Source organism: Pseudophryne corroboree, chromosome 8, assembly GCF_028390025.1.
Source record: "Pseudophryne corroboree isolate aPseCor3 chromosome 8, aPseCor3.hap2, whole genome shotgun sequence".
Taxonomy (NCBI): Eukaryota; Metazoa; Chordata; class Amphibia; order Anura; family Myobatrachidae; genus Pseudophryne; species Pseudophryne corroboree.
In genome coordinates, this window is record NC_086451.1 from 451,499,865 (window position 1) to 451,527,230 (window position 27,366).

At 50.9% G+C, this 27,366-nt stretch overlaps 1 protein-coding gene across 1 annotated transcript; it reads right to left on the minus strand.

Moving 5' to 3' along the window:
- Nucleotides 1-4,773: 4,773 nt before the first annotated feature.
- Nucleotides 4,774-27,366, minus strand: SLC39A7 (solute carrier family 39 member 7). The gene is made up of 8 exons (XM_063938267.1): nucleotides 27,223-27,366; nucleotides 20,103-20,590; nucleotides 19,650-19,818; nucleotides 19,507-19,572; nucleotides 6,958-7,080; nucleotides 6,636-6,773; nucleotides 6,355-6,551; nucleotides 4,774-5,931 (listed from the first exon to the last, which is right to left on the minus strand). The coding sequence occupies exons 2-8, from the start codon at nucleotides 20,583-20,585 to the stop codon at nucleotides 5,680-5,682; spliced, it is 1,428 nt and encodes a 475-aa protein (XP_063794337.1). The 5' UTR covers nucleotides 20,586-20,590; nucleotides 27,223-27,366; the 3' UTR covers nucleotides 4,774-5,679.

Here is a 27,366-nt window from a genome sequence, read left to right on the forward strand (position 1 = left end):
TTTGTGTTGCATGAGGGACACACAGCCTTCTTGACGGACATTCTAACAGTAGAATCACACCCAGTATTTGAGAAAAACACAGTGCAGTGAAATAACAGAGCCCCAGACAATCTTGAATGGAGTGATAGAGGGATGATACCAGCATACAATGCCACACAGTCAAAGCAGCGCTCTGCTGGGCATAAACCAGAGCACTGGATAAGTCAGCTGGTGTTAGTGGTAACCTATATGCTCCCCCCTTTCTATAAACCCCCCCTGGTACCAGTATAAGGTGATTTAGTAGGGTCTGTGGGTGAGCAGCGCATTTCATGCAGCAGCAGCAGGAAATGGCACCTCTGAGCCGCTGGTCCCGCTCTCCGGGAAGCCCCGCCCCCCCAATGGCGCCCGGGCCCTCAACAAGATTATACTGGCTTTGTGTCCAGTGCCGGATCTAGGGGGGGGGCGAAGGGGGCGACCTAACACAGTCATAGCCACGCCCACTTTTGAGCAGAAGAGAGCTCTCCGGGAAGAGCCTGAGGCAGAATGATGTGCTGCAGCTTATGCCATAGCAGCACAGATGAGCCAGGAGAGCAAGGGTTACAGAGCATTTGCCCCTCACTTGCTGGTGTGTGGGTACTAGGGCTAATAAATGCAATTACCCCATAGCACAGTCACATGTACATAGAACAATCACAAAGCTCTATCTCAGTCTCACTCAAAAAGTTCAGTCAGAATTTAGAGAGAAGGAGTTAGGATTGCAGATGGGAGGAGTTGGGAATGTAGAGGGAGGAGTCAAGATTAAACAGTAAACCGCCCCCCCTAAAGAAAAGTCTAGATCCATCCCTGTTTGTGTCTGATTGTGTCAAATGGAGTGAATACCCCTTATTACACCAGTGCCAGTGTAGGTGTCCGCAGCGGGGACTACAGCCCACAGCCTGGAGCCCGCTGAGAACTTATGCCGCCACTGTCACCGGGGACCCCTAACCGGGACCCTGGTCTCTGTGCTCACCGCACCTTCGGCACCTGTTAGGGGTGGCGGCATGCGCACACACCCTGGGGTTATGTGAAACAGCGCCTCAGGAGCTTAGTGTCCTGTCAGCGGGGATACGAACCATTAACCCTATAGGAGGTTGGTTTGGGTTCCCCCTAAGTCCCACATGATGCAGGCAGACTGGTGTCAGCCAGTGCTGCCTGAAAATAACAAACTAAAATAAATTTCTGAAGAAAACTCCCTGGAGCTCCGGAGAATACAAAAAAGCTCCTTGGGCACATTTTCTAAACAGAGTCTGCAGGAGGGGCATAGAGGGGAGGAGCCAGCACACACTGAACATTTCTTAAATTGACAGGCTCCAATGGACCCCATCTATACCCCATGGTAACTCTTACCCATCCCAGATCCCCTAGGACGTTAGAGAAAACTATTTTTATCTGTGCAGTTTACAATCTAATCTATATTCCCTACAACATGGTGGCCAAGGTTAATTTAATCAGAAACCTATTACCCTAGAATTATGTGTTAGGAGTGTGTGTGAGGATAATGGAGTCCCTGAAGGAAACTTATGCCAACACTTTGTGGATATATTCTGAGTCTACAACTATATGACACTGGCTAAATAATCTAACTCCTGACTCCAGCTCTGTAAAACAGCAATACTAACCACTATGCTTTCCATTCCCAATCAAACTACCCCAGACTTCAAATCGTAAGGATGATCTCTGAAATCCTCTATACTAGAGCTTACTCCACTCCCACCTTACCTACTGGTACACCCTCACAGCTGTCCCAGTCAGCTGACCGCTCGTACACTTGCTGCACGAGCCGGCAGTGACTGACAGCGCAACTGGGTGGGCGCATGCAAATACCCACCCAGTTTGTAACATCAGTCACGACGGATTGGGCAGTGTGTATGCACAACACACTACCCGATCCCACTATAAATATAACTTCCTGTGTGTACCCACCTTTACAGTAATATTGTAATGATTTAATATAATAAAGGTAAAATTCATATCAAGTGGTTTATTCATGAAGTTGCCCACGGCAACCAATCAGCTGCTCCGTACAATTTGTATATTATGCAAATTATAAATGTTACGTCAATGCTGATTGGTTGCCGTGGGCAACTTCTCCACTGGCTCACTTCACACTTTTCACTGCTTCGTGAATAGACCCCCAAATACTTTTAATTACACCCAGCATATAGAAAGGATTATATAGTTGTCCATAGGCACAGAACAAGGGAAGCTGGTATAACTGCACAACTGGAACATCATAAAGGAAGTTCTCCACCCAACTCTGTTGCGTTGCCCAGTCTGTGATTTGGTCCAGGTAGGAAGGAGATGTACTGGCAATGCCACAGCCGTTACACAAGCAGGTACACTCTTATTCACTGTTGGTCTGTTAATATTTTACAGTCTCTTCCATTTGTATAATACTCAACCAATAAATAACTCAAAGGTTCTCAAACACGGTCATTCAAGGAACCCCAACGGTCCAGGTTTTCTGTATAGCCACAGCTCAGCACAGACGGTTAAATCAAATTGACTGGGGTGCTAATTGAGGGGGAAATTTATTAAGCAGTGATAAGAGCAGAGAAGTGGCCCAGTAGAGAAGTTGCCCATGGCAACCAATCAGCACTGAAGTAACATCTACAATTTGCATACTATAGAATGATAGAGCTGCCAATTGGTTGCCATGGCCACTTCTCCACTGGCTCACTTCTCCGCTCTTATCACTGCTTAGTAAATATCCCCCTCTGTTACCTGTGGTCAAGTATGGATAGACTTAAAACCTGGACCATTGGGGTGCCTTGAGGACCTCTGATCTAACTGATGGTAAGAGTAAGAAAGTCCTTAGTGTAAGTACATTAAGGACCTTCTCACCTTCAGTTAGAATAGATGAACCTTTCGGGTATGTATATACATTTTTCTTTTCCTTCTAAGATTTATTGGTCGAGTTGGCATTTAATACGCCACCTTCTCTATATATTGTACTTTTACACCTTGTGTCGCACCTCTGTAGTTTTATTGTAAAGGATTGTATTATCCAGTCTCAGTTGGCATTACAGCCACAATATGCACTACTTTATTTTAATGAAGCTTTTAAACTTATCATAAAATGATTGTGAAAGTCCTTTATGCTGTAGAGCAGGGGTGGTCAAACCGGTCCTCCCGATCTACCAACAGTTCATGTTTTCCAGACCACCTGTTGATCTGTAGAATGTGTCGGTTAGGAATGCATGCGCCACATTTGAAAATGTGACAGTAAGTAATGACTGCACCTGTGCACCAGCTAGGGGGTGCGGAAAACGTGAACTGTTGGTAGCTCTCGAGGACCGGGTTGGCCACCGCTGCTGTAGAGGGAAGATGCCATACCGGATGTATTTGTTAAATGAATATCCGTAAGTAGCGCCTGTAGGAGGTACTATTGACGATTTACCCATTATATTGGCATGGATACAATAGTGTTCACGCCAAGCTTCTTTCGCAGGGCGCTGCGCCCTGCCCCTTTTCTGAGTGACAGAATGCGCCCTGCCCATTTGTGCCCGCCCTGCCAATCACCAAAGGACAGCCTTCTCCCCCCGCCGTGCTGATGGCTCTCAGCTGAAGGCGGAGACAGGGTCAGCGTGCAGCAGGTAAGAGTAGCCAATCATAGCCTGCGGTGTCTCCGACAGTCCTCCGGCATGGTTTGATTCCCCCTCACCACGGCTCTGCCGTCAGCATCAAGAGACTGGCCCCGCTGACCAAGCACAGCGCCCTCCTCCGCAACGGTGAGTGCCGCTCTGCATCTGCCCTGTGCCCGTCCTCCCAGTGCTCTCTACCTGGTGCAGTGTGCCTCAGTGCTCTCTACCTGGTGCAGTGTGCCTCAGTGCTCTCTACCTGGTGCAGTGTGCCTCAGTGCTCTCTACCTGGTGCAGTGTGCCTCAGTGCTCTCTACCTGGTGCAGTGTGTCTCAGTGCTCTCTACCTGGTGCAATATGTATAACATGCTCTATCTGTCGCAGTGTGTATAAGAGGTTCTACCTGGTGCAATGTGTATTAGGTGCACTACTGTGTGGTGTAATGTGAATTACCACTATTATGTGGCCACGCCCCTTCCCCACGAAACAACGCCCCTAAATTTTTGCTGCACGCTGCCCATGCTTTGACCTATAGGAATGGGAGCACCAAGCATTATAGTATGCACCTAATTTTGCCCTTCTAACTTAAAAATATGCCCTCCCGAATGAAAAATGTGCCCTCCCCGTGATCAGCACCCTGCCCTATAAAAAATCCTAGAGTGAACATTTGATACAATATCTATACATTGTTAGCTACCTCTGTACACTGTCCATTTCTCTTACAGGGGTAGATATAGGAAGCCTTCTAAAGAGGGCCGTTGGTAAGTTGCCCATAGCAACGAGATTCTAGGTATCATTTTATAGAATGTACTTGATAAATGATAACTAGAAGCTTATTGGTAAATATGAGCAATTTGTCCTATTTAAAAGGTTTGAGGCATCTCCTTTACAATATCTGAGTGACAGGGTTCTCCAGCCTACGGGTCACTGATCACACCGTATGCACCAAAATGTCTGGATTATTTTATAACCGATTTTTGCAGTGTAAATTTAAGGCTAGACATACATAAAATCATGTGCTAGAAAGCAGGAGATTGTGAGACTGGTTATCAGCAGGTAAGAAGCCACTAACACAACACAAGTGCCAGAGCCTTGTGTAATGGTCTCAATTACACGACGTAATAACCACGCAACTCTGACCGTCCGAAGCGCAGTGCAAAAACGGAGACCGGAAGTATATCTTCATTCTTTTTATTCCCATTGTTTTATTCCAGTTAGTTAAAATAAAAAATAAAAATATGGAGGAATACAAACAAAAAGTCTTCATGAAATCAAAATAAGAGGTTCCATCAGCCCACATAAAGCATATGGATACGGAGAGAGCCATAGCCTAAAGCAGGCAGGAGTGTACGACCTCACTGCCCGCCCGCCAGCCAGGGGGCGCCGTCTCCATGGGACGTCAAGCATAAAAAGGGCAATGCGGAACCCTAGTTCAGACAAGCTGACATCTAGACATAGCACAGGGTGTAACATGAGCTGAAAGACTAATTGTTGCCGTCTCCTCTGCACTATAGACTCCAGATATCTAATTAAACATGTACATAGATTACATCTAATCTCCCATCACCGCTACTTCTTCTCTAGTTCTCTATAGCCCACATAGGATGTAGAAAATGTCCTACACCTGGTTTTTGTATTTGCGAGGAAGTGAAAAGACATTAGGGATCACTTATAAACGTTTCTTCTGATCCAGTGGCCGGGAATTCTGACCCACCTCTGTTCCCGATAATATACCTGCAAATAGAAAGCTAATTAATGGAATGGAGTAAAGTAAGAACTGCTCTGGACTGCGGTTTGGAAACAACGAGACAGGCCAGCGCTGACGGTCAGGGTTTGGTGTTTCGCATTTAGGTTGCGGTTTGGCCCAGAATAAGTAAATTCAGCATAACGATTAAAATGAAGTGGAGTGGACTATGACATCACATTATAACACCACTGCATCTCCAAAGGGAGATAAGGCTGTGATGTCACCACTGTCCCATGACGTCACAGACATGTCACCAGCATCCAGCGGCGACATACACCGACCAAAGGTCGTATCTCGGCACATGCCCCTTTTGCTTGATGACGTCACAGGCTGCCTACTCAAACTGCGCAATGAGAACCATCATGGCAACTCCTAGCAGCAGACCGAACGTCTCCAGGACTGACTGAGCGGGACGAGAATCTTTAAGTAGCTCCGGGATGACCGAGACAGTCGCTATGTAGATGAAGCCACCGGCAGTAAACGGTAGAATCCACAACGTGGCCGCTTCGCCGATTCCTTCAGCCAGGAGAGAGCAGGCGGTGCCCGCAAGGGCCCCCAGAGCTGTACTGAGCTGTAACATCATTGCCTGTAACAGAGAACCAGCCATTAGCGTCACCAAGGATTATACTTTGTGCCATGTATGTTTGTGTTCCGTCATTAGGCAATTGTGGCTGCAGAAACAGTGGATTATTAACGGTTTTCAGAATATAAGATTTTAAAGGAGATATATCATACCTTCGAGAGAGAAAGTGGAGAAGTTGCCCATAGCAACCATTTATAAAATGACAGAATAAAAATGGTTGCTATGGGCAACTTCACGCTCTCTCTCTCTCTCTCTTTTTCTTTTGAAGTTTGATACATTTCCCTCTTTGAAATAATTATAAACAGGATTTCCATGCCAAAATAGCGGATCATTGGCTTCAAACTTCAAGATCAATTCTCTAAGTAACAAAACCACAACAGTAAACAGAAAAAAAGTGAGAGCCGGCTGAGGCTTATGGTCACAGACCTTCTTCTTGGTGCAGCCGCTCTGAACCAGGATGGCAAAGTCACCAATCTCGTGGGGCACCTCGTGCAGGAGAATGGTGATCGTGGTGACAATGCCGACACTGCTGCTGACCAGGAAAGAGGCTCCAATTGCTAAACCGTCCGTGAAGTTATGGGTGAAATCGGCGGCGAGATTCAGGTACCCGGAGACGGTCATGTCTGTGTGGGGCAGAGAGGGAACAGTTCAAGGATGGAATCTTGACTAGCATTCAGTAATCCTGAACATTCACTATCTCCTGTGACCTGATCGAGGGGGCTGCGCTTTTCCGGTCTTGCTGGTCTGTGCAGCGTTATTTTCTTTTTTCCTCTGTCTCAGTTCCCCTTTCACTTCTGCTTTGTCTTCTTTTTCCTTGGAGGCACTTGCTGAGATTTCCGTGGAAGCTGTGAGAAAGAGTACAGATGAGAAACATGCAGAGTCTTCTATTCCTCCCACATTAGGCAAGTGCATAACCCCACTAGATGACACAGAGAAAGGCAGCAACAGATTCCAGTTGGAACATAAAAGAATGTTTATAATATAACCCCCTTCTCCCATCCCAACTAGATCATTCAGAAATCCGCTTACCGTGGCTGTGACCGTGGCCTGCTTCCCCCTTTAAATGACGCACAAACTTCTCAACCACAAGGAAAGCGATTATCCCAGCCAGAACCCACAGGCCAACGCACATCGTGTGTGAGTGGCTGTGATCTGAAAAAAAAAAAACAACGGGGAGAATTATGGACAGTTAAAATGAACATCTAAACATCTGTTACCTACATAGTAACTCACACCAAGGAGTCAATTCAATTAGGCACGAGTTGCCGTTGTAATGGTGAGGAATCGCCGCCAAAGGCCTGCAACTCGCCTATCTGGCCCTGGACGCATGGGGTTTTGTATGTAGCTCTATGGGCTGTAGAAAAAAATCTGCGAGTCTGGCGGTACTGTAAGTACGGCATATATCCACACTTAGTCGTTTGTAATTGAATTGACCCCTAAGTAACAGATGAACAAATATGCATGACAAAAGGAACGGAACACAAAATGATGCTTCCAAATCTATCATCTTGCTCAAGAATAACCCTAATGAAACCAAAAGAATTGTCAATGGGAAAGTTGTTAAATGCAGGAAGCAAATATCCACCATCTTCCGATCAACCGCATGCCCCAGTGCCAAACAGTCAGATCGTGACCACGTATCAGGAGAGTTTGTGGCTAGTTTAAGATTGAGGCTACAACAAATGTACAGATGCGACCTGCTGTCACTCCTACAGAGGCAAGATAAATAAAGAACCCAAAATATAAATTATATATATATATATATATATATATATATATATATATATATATATATATATATATAATAAGAATTTCTCTAACGTCCTAGTGGATGCTGGGACTCCGTCAGGACCATGGGGAATAGCGGGCTCCGCAGGAGACAGGGCACATCTAAAAAAGCTTTTAGGTCACATGGTGCGTACTGGCTCCTCCCCCTATGACCCTCCTCCAAGCCTCAGTTAGGTTTTTGTGCCCGTCCGAGAGGGTGCAATCTAGGTGGCTCTCCTAAAGAGCTGTTTAGAAAAGTTTTTTTTTAGGTTTCAATCTCAGTGATTCCTGCTGGCAACAGGATCACTGCATCGAGGGACTTAGGGGAGAGATTTCCAACTCACCTGCGTGCAGGATGGATTGGAGTCTTAGGCTACTGGACACTTAGCTCCAGAGGGAGTCGGAACACAGGTCAGCCTGGGGTTCGTCCCGGAGCCGCGCCGCCGATCCCCCTTACAGACGCTGAAGAGACGGCAGAACGGAGGTCCGGAAAGCAGGCGGCAGAAGACTCCTCAGTCTTCTTGAAGGTAGCGCACAGCACGGCAGCTGTGCGCCATTGTTGTCACACGGCTCACTGACTCAGTCACGGAGGGTGCAGGGCGCTGCTGGGGGCGCCCTGGGCAGCAATATAATTACCTTTAGTGGCAAAATAAATACATCACATATAGCCATTAAGGCTATATGTATGTATTTTAACCCAGGCCAGTTTCTTAAAAACCGGGGAAAAGCCCGCCGAAAAAGGGGCGGAGCTTATTCTCCTCAGCACTCAGCGCCATTTTCCTGCTCAGCTCCGCTGGTGAGGAAGGCTCCCAGGTCTCTCCCCTGCACTGCACTACAGAAACAGGGTAACAAAGAGAAGGGGGGCATAAATTGGCGATATTTATATATTAAGAGCGCATATATAGTAAACAACACCTTCTAGGGTTGTTTATATACATTTATAGCGCTTTTGGTGTGTGCTGGCAAACTCTCCCTCTGTCTCCCCAAACGGCTAGGGGGTCCTGTCTTCGATTAGAGCATTCCCTGTGTGGCTGCTGTGTGTCGGTACGTGTGTGTCGACATGTATGAGGACGATGTTGGTGTGGAGGCAGAGCAATTGCCGATGATGGTAATGTCACCCCCTAGGGAGTCGACACCGGAATGGATGGCTTTAGTTATGGAATTACGTGATAATGTCAGCACATTACAAAAGTCAGTTGACGAAATAAGACGCCCGGCAAACCAGTTAGTACCGGTTCAGGCGTCTCAGACACCGTCAGGGGCTGTAAAACGTCCTTTACCTCAGTCAGTCGACACGGGTACCGACACAGATGAATCTAGTGTCGACGGTGAAGAAACAAACGTATTTTCCAATAGGGCCACACGTTATATGATCACGGCAATGAAGGAGGCTTTGCAGATCTCTGATACTGCTGGTACCTCAAAAAGGGGTATTATGTGGGGGGTGAAAAAACTACCTGTATTTTTTCCAGAATCAGAGGAATTGAATGACGTGTGTGATGAAGCGTGGGTTAACCCCGATAGAAAACTGCTAATTTCCAAGAAGTTATTGGCATTATACCCTTTCCCACCAGAGGTTAGGGCGCGCTGGGAAACAACCCCTAGGGTGGATAAGGCGCTCACACGTTTATCAAAGCAAGTGGCGTTGCCGTCTCCTGATACGGCCGCCCTCAAGGATCCAGCAGATAGGAGGCTGGAAACTACACTGAAGAGTATATACACACATACTGGTGTTATACTGCGACCGGCAATAGCCTCAGCCTGGATGTGCAGTGCTGGGGTAGTGTGGTTGGATTCTCTGACTGAAAATATTGATACCCTGGATAGGGACAGTATTTTATTGACTCTAGAGCAATTAAAGGATGCTTTCCTTTATATGCGAGATGCTCAGAGGGATGTTTGTACTCTAGCATCAAGAGTAAGCGCGATGTCCATATCTGCCAGAAGAAGTTTATGGACGCGACAATGGTCAGGTGATGCGGATTCCAAGAGGCATATGGAAGTATTGCCATATAAAGGAGAGGAATTGTTTGGGGTCGGTCTTTCGGACCTGGTGGCCACGGCAACTGCCGGCAAATCCACTTTTTTACCTCAGACCCCCTCCCAACAGAAAAAGACACCGTCTTTTCAGCCGCAGTCCTTTCGCTCCTATAAAAAGCGACCAAAAGGACAGTCTTATCTGCCGCGAGGCAGAGGAAAGGGTAAGAAAGGGCAGCAAGCAGCCCCTGCCCAGGAACAGAAGCCCGCCCCGGCTTCTACAAAGCCATCAGCATGACGCTGGGGCTTTACAAGCGGACTCAGGAACGGTGGGGGGTCGACTCAAGATTTTCAGCAATCAATGGGTTCACTCACAAGTGGACCCGTGGGTCCTGCAGATAGTATCTCAGGGTTACATGCTGGAGTTCGAAAGGTCTCCCCCTCGCCGGTTCCTAAAGTCTGCTTTACCAACGTCTCCCTCAGAAAGGACGTCGGTTTTGGAAGCCATTCACAAGCTGTATTCTCAGCAGGTGATAGTCAAGGTACCCCTCCTACAACAGGGAAAGGGGTATTATTCCACACTATTTGTGGTACCGAAACCGGACGGTTCGGTAAGGCCTATTCTAAATCTGAAATCCTTGAACCTGTACATAAAGAAATTCAAGTTCAAGATGGAGTCACTCAGAGCAGTGATAGCGAATCTGGAAGAAGGAGACTTCATGGTGTCCTTGGACATAAAAGATGCTTATCTACATGTCCCGATTTACCCCTCACACCAAGGGTATCTCAGGTTCGTGATACAAGACTGTCATTATCAGTTTCAAACGCTGCCGTTTGGGTTGTCCACGGCCCCTCGGGTCTTTACCAAGGTAATGACCGAAATGATGGTTCTTCTACGAAGAAAAGGCGTATTAATTATCCCTTACTTGGACGATCTCCTGATAAGGGCAAAGTCCAGAGAACAGCTGGAAGTCGGTGTAGCGCTAACACAAGTAGTGCTTCAGCAACACGGGTGGATTCTAAATCTTCCAAAATCTCAATTGACCCCGACAACACATCTGCTGTTCCTGGGCATGATTCTGGACACGGTTCAGAAAAAGGTATTTCTCCCGGAAGAGAAAGCAAGGGAGTTATCCGAACTTGTCAAGAACCTCCTAAAACCAGGAACTGTGTCAGTACATCAATGCACAAGAGTCCTGGGAAAGATGGTGGCTTCGTACGAAGCGATTCCATTCGGCAGATTCCATGCACGAACATTTCAGTGGGATCTGCTGGACAAATGGTCCGGATCGCATCTGCACATGCATCAGCGGATAACACTGTCACCGAGAACAAGGTTGTCTCTCCTGTGGTGGTTGCAGACTGCCCATCTGTTAGTGGGCCGCAGATTCGGCATACAGGACTGGGTCCTGGTGACTACGGATGCCAGCCTACGAGGTTGGGGAGCAGTCACAAAGGGAAGAAACTTCCAGGGCGTGTGGTCAAACCTGGAGACGTCTCTTCACATAAATATACTGGAGCTAAGAGCGATCTACAATGCTCTAAGCCTGGCAAAATCGCTGCTTCAGGGTCAGCCGGTGTTGATCCAGTCCGACAACATCACGGCAGTCGCCCACGTAAACCGACAAGGCGGCACGAGAAGCAGGAGTGCAATGGCAGAAGCTGCAAGGATTCTGCGCTGGGCGGAGAATCATGTCGTAGCACTGTCAGCAGTGTTCATCCCGGGAGTGGACAACTGGGAAGCAGATTTCCTCAGCAGACACGACCTTCACCCGGGAGAGTGGGGACTTCATCCAGAAGTTTTCCACATGATTGTGAACCGTTGGGAAAAACCAAAGGTGGACATGATGGCGTCTCGCCTCAACAAAAAATTGGACAGGTATTGCGCCAGGTCAAGAGACCCTCAGGCAATAGCTGTGGACGCTCTGGTAACACCGTGGGTGTACCAGTCAGTGTATGTGTTCCCTCCTCTGCCTCTCATACCAAAGGTACTGAGAATTATACGGAAAAGAGGAGTAAGAACAATACTGGTAGCTCCGGACTGGCCAAGAAGAACTTGGTATCCGGAACTTCAAGAGATGCTCACGGAGGATCCGTGGCCTCTACCTCTAAGAAGGGATCTGCTTCAGCAGGGACCTTGTATGTTCCAAGACTTACCGCGGCTGCGTTTGACGGCATGGCGGTTGAACGCCGGATTCTAAAAGAGAAGGGCATTCCTGAGGAAGTTATTCCTACTTTAATTAAAGCCAGGAAAGAAGTGACCGCACAACATTATCACCGCATTTGGAGAAAATATGTTGCGTGGTGTGAGGCCAAGAAGGCTCCAACGGAAGAATTTCAATTGGGTCGATTCTTACATTTCCTGCAAGCAGGATTGTCTATGGGCCTCAAATTGGGGTCCATTAAAGTTCAAATTTCGGCCTTATCAATTTTCTTCCAGAAGGAATTGGCGTCAGTGCCTGAAGTACAAACTTTTGTCAAAGGTGTACTACATATACAACCCCCAATAGTGCCTCCAGTGGCACCGTGGGATTTGAACGTGGTTCTAAATTTTCTCAAATCTCATTGGTTTGAGCCTTTAAAATCGGTAGATTTAAAATACCTTACATGGAAGGTAACCATGCTGTTGGCCCTGGCTTCAGCCAGGAGAGTTTCGGAGTTGGCAGCTTTGTCATACAAAAGCCCATATCTGATATTCCATTCGGACAGGGCAGAATTGAGGACACGTCCTCAATTTCTCCCTAAGGTGGTTTCGGAATTTCACTTGAACCAGCCTATTGTGGTGCCTGCGGCTACTAGCGACTTGGAGGACTCCAAGTTACTGGACGTTGTCAGAGCATTAAAAATATATATTTCAAGGACAGCTGGAGTCAGAAAATCTGACTCGTTGTTTACATTGTATGCACCCAACAAGTTGGGTGCTCCTGCGTCTAAACAGACGATTGCACGTTGGATATGTAGTACAATCCAACTTGCACATTCTGTGGCAGGCCTGCCACAGCCTAAATCTGTAAAGGCCCATTCCACAAGGAAAGTGGGCTCATCCTGGGCGGCTGCCCGAGGAGTCTCGGCATTACAACTTTGCCGAGCAGCTACGTGGTCAGGGGAGAACACGTTTGTAAAATTTTACAAATTTGATACTCTGGCTAAAGAGGACCTGGAGTTCTCTCATTCGGTGCTGCAGAGTCATCCGCACTCTCCCGCCCGTTTGGGAGCTTTGGTATAATCCCCATGGTCCTGACGGAGTCCCAGCATCCACTAGGACGTTAGAGAAAATAAGAATTTACTTACCGATAATTCTATTTCTCATAGTCCGTAGTGGATGCTGGGCGCCCATCCCAAGTGCGGATTGTCTGCAATGCTTGTACATAGTTATTGTTACAAAAATCGGGTTATTACTGTTGTTGTGAGCCATCTGTTCAGAGGCTACTTCGTTTGTGTTATCATACTGTTAACTGGGTTCAGATCACAAGTTGTACGGTGTGATTGGTGTGGCTGGTATGAGTCTTACCCGGGATTCAAGATCCTTCCTTATTGTGTACGCTCGTCCGGGCACAGTACCTAACTGAGGCTTGGAGGAGGGTCATAGGGGGAGGAGCCAGTACGCACCATGTGACCTAAAAGCTTTTTTAGATGTGCCCTGTCCCCTGCGGAGCCCGCTATTCCCCATGGTCCTGACGGAGTCCCAGCATCCACTACGGACTATGAGAAATAGAATTATCGGTAAGTAAATTCTTATTTTACTTACCGATAATTCTATTTCTCGTAGTCCGTAGTGGATGCTGGGACTTCCGTAAGGACCATGGGGAATAGCGGCTCCGCAGGAGACTGGGCACAAAAGTAAAAGCTTTAGGACTATCTGGTGTGCACTGGCTCCTCCCCCTATGACCCTCCTCCAAGCCTCAGTTAGGATACTGTGCCCGGACGAGCGTACATAATAAGGAAGGATTTTGAATCCCGGGTAAGACTCATACCAGCCACACCAATCACACCGTACAACCTGTGATCTGAACCCAGTTAACAGTATGATAAACGTAGGAGCCTCTGAAAAGATGGCTCACAACAATAAACAACCCGATTTTTTTGTAACAATAACTATATACAAGTATTGCAGACAATCCGCACTTGGGATGGGCGCCCAGCATCCACTACGGACTACGAGAAATAGAATTATCGGTAAGTTAATTCTTATTTTCTCTGACGTCCTAGTGGATGCTGGGACTTCCGTAAGGACCATGGGGATTATACCAAAGCTCCCAAACGGGCGGGAGAGTGCGGATGACTCTGCAGCACCGAATGAGAGAACTCCAGGTCCTCCTCAGCCAGGGTATCGAATTTGTAAAATTTTGCAAACGTGTTTGCCCCTGACCAAGTAGCTGCTTGGCAAAGTTGTAAAGCCGAGACCCCTCGGGCAGCCGCCCAAGATGAGCCCACTTTCCTTGTGGAATGGGCTTTAACAGATTTTGGCTGTGGCAGTCCTGCCACAGAATGTGCAAGCTGAATTGTACTACAAATCCAACGAGCAATCGTCTGCTTAGAAGCAGGAGCACCCAGTTTGTTGGGTGCATACAGGATAAACAGCGAGTCAGATTTTCTGACTCCAGCCGTCCTGGAAACATATTTTCAGGGCCCTGACTACGTCCAACAACTTGGAGTCCTCCAAGTCCCTAGTAGCCGCAGGCACCACAATAGGTTGGTTCATGTGAAACGCTGAAACCACCTTAGGGAGAAATTGAGGACGAGCCCTCAATTCTGCCCTGTCTGAATGAAAAATTAGGTAAGGGCTTTTATATGACAAAGCCGCCAATTCTGAGACACGCCTGGCTGACGCCAGAGCTAACAGCATACCACCTTCCATGTGAGATATCTTAATTCCACAGTGGTGAGTGGTTCAAACCAATGTGATTTTAGGAACCCTAAAACTACATTGAGATCCCAAGGTGCCACTGGTGGCACAAAAGGAGGCTGTATATGTGGGGGCCTTCTTGGCCTCACACCACGCAACATATTTCCGCCAAATGCGGTGATAATGTTTCGCGGTTACATCCTTTCTGGCTTTGATCAGGGTAGGGATGACTTCATCTGGAATGCCTTTTTCCATCAGGATCCGGCGTTCAACCGCCATGCCGTCAAACGCAGCCGCGGTAAGTCTTGGAACAGACAAGGTCCCTGCTGGAGCAGGTCCTTTCTTAGAGGTAGAGGCCACGGGTCCTCCGTGAGCATCTCTTGAAGTTCCGGGTACCAAGTTCTTCTTGGCCAATCCGGAGCCACGAGTATAGTTCTTACTCCTCTCCTTCTTATGATTCTCAGTACTTTGGGTATGAGAGGCAGAGGAGGGAACACATACACCGACTGGTACACCCACGGTGTTACCAGAGCGTCCACCGCTATTGCCTGAGGGTCCCTTGACCTGGCGCAATATCTGTCCAGTTTTTTGTTGAGACGGGACGCCATCATGTCCACCTTTGGTTTTTCCCAACGGTTTACAATCACTTGGAAGACTTCTGGGTGAAGTCCCCACTCCCCCGGGTGGAGGTCGTGTCTGCTGAGGAAGTCTGCTTCCCAGTTGTCCACTCCCGGAATGAACACTGCTGACAGTGCCACCACATGATTTTCCGCCCAGCGGAGAATCCTTGCAGCTTCTGCCATTGCCCTCCTGCTTCTTGTGCCGCCCTGTCTGTTGACGTGGGCGACTGCCGTGATGTTGTCCGATTGGATCAATACCGACTGACCCTGAAGCAGAGGCCTTGCTTGACTTAGGGCATTGTAAATGGCCCTTAGTTCCAGAATATTTATGTGAAGAGACGTTTCCATGCTTGACCACAAGCCCTGGAAATTTCTTCCTTGTGTGACTGCTCCCCAGCCTCTCAGACTGGCATCCGTGGTCACCAGCATCCAATCCTGAATGCCGAATCTGCGGCCCTCTAGAAGATGAGCACTCTGTAACCACCACAGGAGAGACACCCTTGTCCTTTGAGATAGGGTTATCCGCTGATGCATCTGAAGATGCGATCCGGACCATTTGTCCAGCAGATCCCACTGAAAAGTTCTTGCATGGAATCTTCCGAATGGAATTTCTTCGTAAGAAGCCACCATTTTTCCCAGGACTCTCGTGCATTGATGCACTGACACTTGGCCTGGTTTTAGGAGGTTCCTGACTAGCTCGGATAACTCCCTGGCCTTCTCCTCCGGGAGAAACACCTTTTTCTGGACTGTGTCCAGAAACATCCCCAGGAACAGTAGACGTGTTGTTGGAATCAGCTGTGATTTTGGGATATTTAGAATCCACCCGTGCTGACGTAGCACTACCTGAGACAGTGCTACTCCGAACTCTAACTGTTTCCTGGATCTTGCCCTTATCAGGAGATCGTCCAAGTAAGGGATAATTAAGACGCCTTTTCTTCGAAGAAGAATCATCATTTCGGCCATTACCTTGGTAAAGACCCGGGGTGCCGTGGACAATCCAAACGGCAGCGTCTGAAACTGATAATGACAGTTTTGAACCACAAACCTGTGGTACCCCTGGTGAGAAGGGAAGATTGGGACATGGAGATAAGCATCTTTGATGTCCAGAGATACCATATAGTCCCCTTCTTCCAGGTTCGCTATCACTGCTCTGAGTGAATCCAACTTGAATTTGAACCATTTTTTTGTAAGTGTTCAAGGATTTTAGATTTAAAATTGGTCTCACCGAGCCGTCCGGCTTCGGTACCACAAACAGCGTGGAATAATACCCCTTTCCCTGTTGTAGGAGGGGTACCTTGATTATCACCTGCTGGGAATACAGCTTGTGAATAGCTTCCAATACTGCCTCCCTGTCGGAGGGAGACGTTGGAAGAGCAGACTTCAGGAATCGGCGAGAGGGAGACGTCTTCGAATTCCAGTTTGTACCCCTGTGATACTACCTGCAGGATCCAGGGGTCCACTTGCGAGTGAGCCCACTGCGCGTTGAAATTTTTGAGACGGGCCCCCACCGTGCCTGAGTCCGCTTGTAAAGCCCCAGCGTCATGCTGAAGACTTGGCAGAAGCGGGGGAGGGCTTCTGCTCCTGGGAAGAGGCTGCCTGGTGCAGTCTTTTTCCCCTTCCTCTGCCCCGGGGCAGAAATGAGTGGCCTTTTGCCCGCTTGTTCTTATAGGAACGAAAGGACTGAGTTTGAAAAGACGGTGTCTTTTTCTGCTGAGAGGTGACCTGGGGTAAAAAGGTGGACTTTCCAGCCGTTGCCGTGGCCACCAGGTCTGATAGACCGACCCCAAATAACTCCTCCCCTTTATACGGCAATACTTCCATATGTCGTTTGGAATCTGCATCACCTGACCACTGTCGCGTCCATAACGCCCTTCTGTCAGAAATGGACATCGCACTCACTCTTGATGCCAGGGTGCAAATATCCCTCTGTGCATCTCGCATATATAGTAAAGCATCCTTTAAATGCTCTATAGTTAATAAAATACTGTCCCTATCCAGGGTATCAATATTTTCAGTCAGGGAATCCGACCAAGCCACTCCAGCACTGCACATCCAGGCTGAGGCGATTGCTGGTCGCAGTATAACACCAGTATGTGTGTATATACCTTTTAGGATATTTTCCAGCCTTCTATCAGCTGGTTCCTGGAGGGCGGCCGTATCAGGAGACGGTAACGCCACTTGTTTTGATAAGCGTGTGAGCGCCTTATCTACCCTAGGGGGTGTTTCCCAACGTGCCCTAACCTCTGGCGGGAAAGGGCATAGTGCCAATAATTTGTTAGAAATCAGCAGTTTTTTATCGGGGGAAACCCACGCTTTATCACACACCTCATTTAATTCCTCTGATTCAGGAGAAACTACTGGTAGTTTTTTCACACCCCACATAATACCCTTTTTTGTGGTACTTGTAGTGTCAGAAATGTTCAATGCCTCCTTCATTGCCGTGATCATGTAACGTGTGGCCCTACTGGACATTACGTTTGTCTCCTCACCGTCGACACTGGATTCAGTATCCGTGTCTGGGTCGACCATCTGAGGTAACGGGCGTTTTAGCGCCCCTGACGGTGTCTGAGACGCCTGAACAGGCACTAACTGATTTGCCGGCTGTCTCATGTCGTCAACAGTTTTTTGCAAAGTGCTGACATTGTCACGTAATTCTTTTAATACGACCATCCAGTCAGGTGTCGACTCCCTAGGGGGTGACATCACTAACACAGGCAATTGCTCTGCTTCCACATCATTTTCCTCCTCATACATGTCGACACAATCGTACCGACACCCAGCACACACACAGGGAATGCTCTGATAGAGGACAGGACCCCACTAGCCCTTTGGGGAGACAGAGGGAGAGTTTGCCAGCACACACCAGAGCGCTATATATATACAGGGATAACCTTATATAAGTGTTACTCCCTGTTATAGCTGCTGTATTTATATATTAGCTGCCAATAGTGCCCCCCCCCCTCTCTGTTTTACCCTGTTTCTGTAGTGCAGGACTGCAGGGGAGAGTCAGGGAGCCGTCCTTCCAGCGGAGCTGTGAAAGAAAATGGCGCTTGTGTGCTGAGGAGAAAGGCTCAGCCCCCTTCACGGCGGCCTTTTCTCCCGCTTTTTTCAGGAAAACTGGCAGGGGTTAAATGCATCCATATAGCCCAGGAGCTATATGTGATGCATTTCTTTAGCCATATAAGGTTTTTACAGTGTTTTATTGCGTCTCAGGGCACTCCCCCCCAGCGCCCTGCACCCTCAGTGACCGGAGTGTGAAGTGTGCTGAGAGCAATGGCGCACAGCTGCAGTGCTGTGCGCTACCTTATTAGAAGACAGGAACGTCTTCTGCCGCCGATTTCTCCGGACCTCTTCGCTCTTCTGGCTCTGTAAGGGGGCCGGCGGCGCGGCTCCGGGACCCATCCAGGCTGAACCTGTGATCGTCCCTCTGGAGCTAATGTCCAGTAGCCAAGAAGCCCAATCCACTCTGCACGCAGGTGAGTTCGCTTCTTCTCCCCTTAGTCCCACGATGCAGTGAGCCTGTTGCCAGCAGGACTCACTGAAAATAAAAAAAACCTATTTAAACTTTTACTTCTAAGCAGCTCAGGAGAGCCACCTAGCATGCACCCTTCTCGTTCGGGCACAAAAATCTAACTGAGGCTTGGAGGAGGGTCATAGGGGGAGGAGCCAGTGCACACCAGCTAGTCTAAAGCTTTTACTTTTGTGCCCAGTCTCCTGCGGAGCCGCTATTCCCCATGGTCCTTACGGAAGTCCCAGCATCCACTAGGACGTCAGAGAAATATATATTTTTTATTTTTTTTTTCTACCAAAAGAACGCCTCACCTGTCCAGAAATAATACAGCCACACACTTCTCTTGGATTGTCTAAGAACAGTTAGAAACATAGGGGGAGATTCAAATGTTTGAAAAGTCAGTTGGGTGTCTATCTAATAGACAGGAAAAATCAGACACCCAACCGACTTTTCAAACATTTGAATCTCCCCCATAGAATGTCACGGCAGATAAGAACCACTTGGCCCATCTAGTCAGCCCTAAACACATGCACACGTACACACTAAGGTTAATTTTTTTGTCGGAAGCCAATTAATCTACCGGTATATTTTTGGAATGTGGGGGAAACCTACACAAGCATGGTGAGAATATACAAACTCCACACAGTTAGGGCCAAGGTGGGAATGGAACCAATGACCTCAGTGCTGTGAGGCAGTAACACTAACCATTACACCATCCGCACTGCCCTAAACAGTTATTCCTAGTCAACTGAACGTGTAGACTGTGTGTCCGCTCGATGTAGATGGGTTTATACTTAATTCAGCGGAATGCCACTTCTGTTTACTGTGAAATCCTGACAATAATTGTGAGTCCTCACCATGAGAGTGTCCGTGGCCGTGCGAATCAGCAGTCTCCTCTGCCTCCTGGTGGTGAGAGTGTGGCTCTAGGGAAAGATGCAGGTATGAATTGATGGCATTACTATGTGATGGCGCACAGCCAGGAGGAATGAATATTTCATACCCAGGGCGTGGGGGATAAGGTGCAGAAAGGCATCTCCCAACAGCCCCCCTGAAGCAAAGCTCAGGAGCAGTTTGAGCAGGGACTGATGCTGGCTACTGTTGGACTGCACCGGAATCAGGAAGAGGATGAAGAACGGAGCAGCGGAGATCAGGAGCGTGGCGCCGATAGCCTGCAGGGAGACAAAGAGAGCATTACGGAAGGGAATATGAGAAGGAAGCAGGTGGCAGGTACGTCAAATGCAGGTCATGGAAGATAGAATGGTCAGAGATATCATTGGTGGGAAATGAAACACATGGGAGAATTCTAAATCACATGCTCAAGAAGAGGAGGGGGAGAAGAGATCAGGGATATGGGCCGAGCAGTCAGGGGAAGCACATTTAGGTAGCTGTAGAAACATCTTATGGCTATTATAGCTGTATTCCAGCTTCTCATAATTAATCGGTGCTTGCTCACATATGTCCATAGTGTTAAAGGCTCCATCTTCTCCCTTGGCCCTGGGGAAGGTGGTGGAGCATCATTTGTGACCTCTCTTCTGATGCGCTCCTCGGCTTCACCTCGAGATGGTGCGTCTCCCAGCTTCCAGCGGTTCTGAAATTCATTAAGATCCTCAGGACTATGTCCGTGGCTGTGCCCGTGGTGGTCTTCATGACTGTGACCGTGGCTGTGCCCGTGGTGGTCTTCATGACTGTGACCATGGCTGTGCCCGTGGTGGTCGTCATGACTGTGACTGTGCCCGTTGTGGTCGTCATGACTGTGCCCATGGTGACCGTGGCTATGCCCGTGATGGAGGTCTTCGTGGCTGTGTCCGTGATGATGTTCTCCATGGCTGTGACCATGGTGATTTTGCGCAAATGCTGCACTCATTAACAAATTTAGCACCACCAGCGCCAACAACACGGCGCCTGCCAAACATCTTGTCCGACGTATACACCCCATCTCACCTGCAAGATACAATGGCTGTTATAATCATCGGTGATAGTGACTGTAAGTGCAGGGGAGATCTGTACCGCTGCCCAGTCCTTGTACCACTGCCACACTGCCCAGTCCCTGTACCGCTGCCACGCTGCCCAGTCCCGCTGCCACACTGCCCAGTCCCTGTACCTCTGCCACGCTGCCCAGTCCCTGTACCGCTGCCCAGTCCCTGTACCGCTGCCACGCTGCCCAGTCCCTGTACCTCTGCCACGCTGCCCAGTCCCTGTACCGCTGCCCAGTCCCTGTACCGCTGCCACGCTGCCCAGTCCCTGTACCGCTGCCACGCTGCTCAGTCCCTGTACCGCTGCCCAGTCCCTGTACCGCTGCCACGCTGCTCAGTCCCTGTACCGCTGCCCAGTCCCTGTAGCGCTGCCCAGTCCCTGTACCGCTGCCACGCTGCCCAGTCCCTGTACCGCCGCCACACTGCCCAAATACTGTACCGCTGCCACACTGCCCAAATACTGTACCGCTGCCACACTGCCCAGTCCTTGTGCTACACTGCCCAGTCCCCTGTCCCGCTACCACACCGCCCAGTCCCTGTACTGCTGTCAAGACCCTATAATATCCTACCTAACACAGTCTGCTCCTGACTCTCCATCCATCTTTAAGTCCTAATGGCAATCTCCATTACACCCCACTGTAACACCGCCTGCTCCCCCATTACACCCCACTGTAACACCGCCTGCTCCCCCATTACACCCCACTGTAACACCGCCTGCTCCCCCATTACACCCCACTGTAACACCGCCTTCTCCCCCATTACACCCCACTGTAATACCGCCTGCTCCCCCATTACACCCCACTGTAACACCGCCTGCTCCCCCATTACACCCCACTGTAACACCGCCTGCTCCCCCATTACACCCCACTGTAACACCCCGCTATAACACCGCCTGCTCCCCCATTACACCCCACTGTAACACCGCCTGCTCCCCCATTACACCCCACTGTAACACCGCCTGCTCCCCCATTACACCCCACTGTAACAGCGCCTGCTCCCCCATTACACCCCACTGTAACACCGCCTGCTCCCCATTACACCCCACTATAACACCGCCTGCTCCCCCATTACACCCCGCTGTAACACCACCTGCTCCCCCATTACACCCCACTGTAACACCGCCTGCTCCCCCATTACACCCCACTGTAACACCGCCTGCTCCCCCATTACACCCCACTGTAACACCGCCTGCTCCCCCATTACACCCCACTGTAACAGCACCTGCTCCCCATTACACCCCGCTGTAATACCGCCTGCTCCCCCATTACACCCCACTGTAACACCGCCTGCTCCCCCATTACACCCCACTGTAACACCGCCTGCTCCCCCATTACACCCCACTGTAACAGCGCCTGCTCCCCCATTACACCCCACTGTAACACCGCCTGCTCCCCCATTACACCCCACTGTAACACCGCCTTCTCCCCCATTACACCCCACTGTAACACCGCCTGCTCCCCCATTACACCCCACTGTAACACCGCCTTCTCCCCCATTACACCCCACTGTAACACCGCCTTCTCCCCCATTACACCCCACTGTAACACCGCCTTCTCCCCCATTACACCCCACTGTAACACCGCCTGCTCCCCCATTACACCCCACTGTAACACCGCCTGCTCCCCATTACACCCCACTGTAACACCGCCTGCTCCCCCATTACACCCCACTGTAACACCGCCTGCTCCCCTATTACACCCCACTGTAACACCGCCTGCTCCCCCATTACACCCCACTGTAACACCGCCTGCTCCCCCATTACACCCCACTGTAACACCGCCTTCTCCCCCATTACACCCCACTGTAATACCGCCTGCTCCCCCATTACACCCCACTGTAACACCGCCTGCTCCCCCATTACACCCCACTGTAACACCGCCTGCTCCCCCATTACACCCCACTGTAACACCGCCTGCTCCCCTATTACACCCCACTGTAACACCGCCTGCTCCACCATTACACCCCACTGTAACACCGCCTGCTCCCCCATTACACCCCACTGTAACACCGCCTTCTCCCCCATTACACCCCACTGTAATACCGCCTGCTCCCCCATTACACCCCACTGTAACACCGCCTGCTCCCCCATTACACCCCACTGTAACACCGCCTGCTCCCCCATTACACCCCACTGTAACACCGCCTGCTCCCCCATTACACCCCACTGTAACACAGCCTGCTCCCCATTACACCCCACTGTAACACCGCCTTCTCCCCCATTACACCCCACTGTAACACCGCCTTCTCCCCCATTACACCCCACTGTAACACCGCCTGCTCCCCCATTACACCCCACTGTAACAGCACCTGCTCCCCCATTACACCCCACTGTAACACAGCCTGCTCCCCATTACACCCCACTGTAACACCGCCTTCTCCCCCATTACACCCCACTGTAACAGCACCTGCTCCCCCATTACACCCCACTGTAACACCGCCTGCTCCCCCATTACACCCCACTGTAACACCGCCTGCTCCCCCATTACACCCCACTGTAACACCGCCTGCTCCCCCATTACACCCCACTGTAACACCGCCTGCTCCCCCATTACACCCCACTGTAACAGCGCCTGCTCCCCCATTACACCCCACTGTAACACAGCCTGCTCCCCATTACACCCCACTATAACACCGCCTGCTCCCCCATTACACCCCGCTGTAACACCACCTGCTCCCCCATTACACCCCACTGTAACACCGCCTTCTCCCCCATTACACCCCACTGTAACACCGCCTGCTCCCCCATTACACCCCACTGTAACACCGCCTGCTCCCCCATTACACCCCGCTGTAACACCACCTGCTCCCCCATTACACCCCACTGTAACACCGCCTGCTCCCCCATTACACCCCACTGTAACACCGCCTGCTCCCCCATTACACCCCACTGTAACACCGCCTGCTCCCCCATTACACCCCACTGTAACACCGCCTGCTCCCCCATTACACCCCACTATAACACCGCCTGCTCCCCCATTACACCCCACTGTAACACAGCCTGCTCCCCATTACACCCCACTATAACACCGCCTGCTCCCCCATTACACCCCGCTGTAACACCACCTGCTCCCCCATTACACCCCACTGTAACACCGCCTACTCCCCCATTACACCCCACTGTAACACCGCCTGCTCCCCCATTACACCCCACTGTAACACCGCCTGCTCCCCCATTACACCCCACTGTAACACCGCCTGCTCCCCCATTACACCCCACTGTAACACCCCGCTATAACACCGCCTGCTCCCCCATTACACCCCACTGTAACACCGCCTGCTCCCCCATTACACCCCACTGTAACACCGCCTGCTCCCCCATTACACCCCGCTGTAACACCACCTGCTCCCCCATTACACCCCACTGTAACACCGCCTACTCCCCCATTACACCCCACTGTAACACCGCCTGCTCCCCCATTACACCCCACTGTAACACCGCCTGCTCCCCCATTACACCCCACTGTAACACCGCCTGCTCCCCCATTACACCCCACTGTAACACCGCCTGCTCCCCCATTACACCCCACTGTAACACCGCCTGCTCCCCCATTACACCCCACTGTAATACCGCCTGCTCCCCCATTACACCCCACTGTAACACCGCCTGCTCCCCCATTACACCCCACTGTAACACCGCCTGCTCCCCATTACACCCCACTGTAACACCGCCTGCTCCCCCATTACACCCCACTGTAACACCACCTGCTCCCCCATTACACCCCACTGTAACACCGCCTGCTCCCCCATTACACCCCACTGTAACACCACCTGCTCCCCCATTACACCCCACTGTAACACCGCCTTCTCCCCCATTACACCCCACTGTAACACCACCTGCTCCCCCATTACACCCCACTGTAACACTGCCTGCTCCCCCATTACACCCCACTGTAACACCACCTGCTCCCCCATTACACCCCACTGTAACAGTGCCTGCTCCCCCATTACACCCCACTGTAACACCGCCTGCTCCCCCATTACACCCCACTGTAACACCGCCTGCTCCCCCATTACACCCCACTGTAACACCGCCTACTCCCCCATTACACCCCACTGTAACAGCACCTGCTCCCCCATTACACCCCACTGTAACACCGCCTTCTCCCCCATTACACCCCACTGTAATACCGCCTGCTCCCCCATTACACCCCACTGTAACACCGCCTGCTCCCCCATTACACCCCACTGTAATACCGCCTGCTCCCCCATTACACCCCACTGTAACACCGCCTGCTCCCCCATTACACCCCACTGTAACACCGCCTGCTCCCCATTACACCCCGCTGTAATACCGCCTGCTCCCCCATTACACCCCACTGTAACACCGCCTGCTCCCCCATTACACCCCACTGTAACAGCACCTGCTCCCCCATTACACCCCACTGTAACACCGCCTGCTCCCCCATTACACCCCACTGTAACACCGCCTTCTCCCCCATTACACCCCACTGTAACACCGCCTGCTCCCCCATTACACCCCACTGTAACACCGCCTGCTCCCCCTTTACACCCCACTGTAACACCGCCTTCTCCCCCATTACACCCCACTGTAACACCGCCTGCTCCCCCATTACACCCCACTGTAACACCGCCTGCTCCCCCATTACACCCCACTGTAACACCGCCTGCTCCCCCATTACACCCCACTGTAACACCGCCTGCTCCCCCATTACACCCCACTGTAACACCGCCTGCTCCCCCATTACACCCCACTGTAACACCCCGCTATAACACCGCCTGTTCCCCCATTACACCCCACTGTAACACCGCCTGCTCCCCCATTACACCCCACTGTAACACCGCCTGCTCCCCCATTACACCCCACTGTAACAGCACCTGCTCCCCCATTACACCCCACTGTAACACCGCCTGCTCCCCCATTACACCCCACTGTAACACCGCCTGCTCCCCCATTACACCCCACTGTAACACCGCCTGCTCCCCCATTACACCCCACTGTAACACCGCCTGCTCCCCATTACACCCCACTGTAACACCGCCTGCTCCCCATTACACCCCACTGTAACACCGCCTGCTCCCCCATTACACCCCACTGTAACACCGCCTGCTCCCCCATTACACCCCACTGTAACACCGCCTGCTCCCCCATTACACCCCACTGTAACACCGCCTGCTCCCCCATTACACCCCACTGTAACACCGCCTGCTCCCCATTACACCCCACTGTAACACCGCCTGCTCCCCATTACACCCCGCTGTAATACCGCCTGCTCCCCCATTACACCCCACTGTAACACCGCCTGCTCCCCATTACACCCCGCTATAACACCGCCTGCTCCCCCATTACACCCCACTGTAACACCGCCTGCTCCCCCATTACACCCCACTGTAGCACCGCCTACTCCCCCATTACACCCCACTGTAACACCGCCTGCTCCCCCATTACACCCCACTGTAACACCGCCTGCTCCCCCATTACACCCCACTGTAACACCGCCTTCTCCCCCATTACACCCCACTGTAACACCGTCTGCTCCCCCATTACCATCCCACTGTAAGAGCGCCTGCTCCCCCATTACACCCCACTGTAACACTGCCTGCTCCCCATTACACCCCACTGTAACACCACCTGCTCCCCCATTACACCCCACTGTAACACCGCCTGCTCCCCCATTACACCCCACTGTAACAGCACCTGCTCCCCCATTACACCCCACTGTAACACCGCCTACTCCCCCATTACACCCCACTGTAACACCGCCTGCCCCCCATTACACCCCACTGTAACAGCACCTGCTCCCCCATTACACCCCACTGTAACACCGCCTACTCCCCCATTACACCCCACTGTAACACCGCCTTCTCCCCCATTACACCCCACTGTAACACCGCCTGCCCCCCATTACACCCCACTGTAACAGCACCTGCTCCCCCATTACACCCCACTGTAACACCGCCTACTCCCCCATTACACCCCACTGTAACACCGCCTGCCCCCCATTACACCCCACTGTAACAGCACCTGCTCCCCCATTACACCCCACTGTAACAGCACCTGCTCCCCCATTACACCCCACTGTAACACCGCCTGCTCCCCTATTACACCCCACTGTAACACTGCCTGCTCCCCCATTACACCCCACTGTAACACCCCGCTATAACACAGCCTGCTCCCCCATTACACCCCACTGTAACACAGCCTGCTCCCCCATTACACCCCACTGTAACATGCCTGCTCCCCCATTAAACCCCACTGTAACACCGCCTGCTCCCCCATTACACCCCACTGTAACATGCCTGCTCCCCCATTACACCCCACTGTAACACCGCCTGCTCCCCCATTACACCCCGCTGTAACACCACCTGCTCCCCCATAACACCCCACTGTAACATGCCTGCTCCCCCATTACACCCCACTGTAACATGCCTGCTCCCCCATTACACCCCACTGTAACACCGCCTGCTCCCCCATTACACCCCACTGTAACATGCCTGCTCCCCCATTAAACCCCACTGTAACACCGCCTGCTCCCCCATTACACCCCACTGTAACATGCCTGCTCCCCCATTAAACCCCACTATACCCCCAGAGGGCCGCCACAGTCCCCGGTGTGTGTGAGCTCTGTGCTCCGGTCTCACCTGCACAGGAGCCGGCACAGCCACAGACAGATACAGACGTGGCACAGCACGATCCGGGTCCCTCTACCGCGATAACTGAATGGCCGGAAAAGCGTCATCATCCCCCGTCCAATCCATACTCTGTCTACTCTATAGTGCTATGTT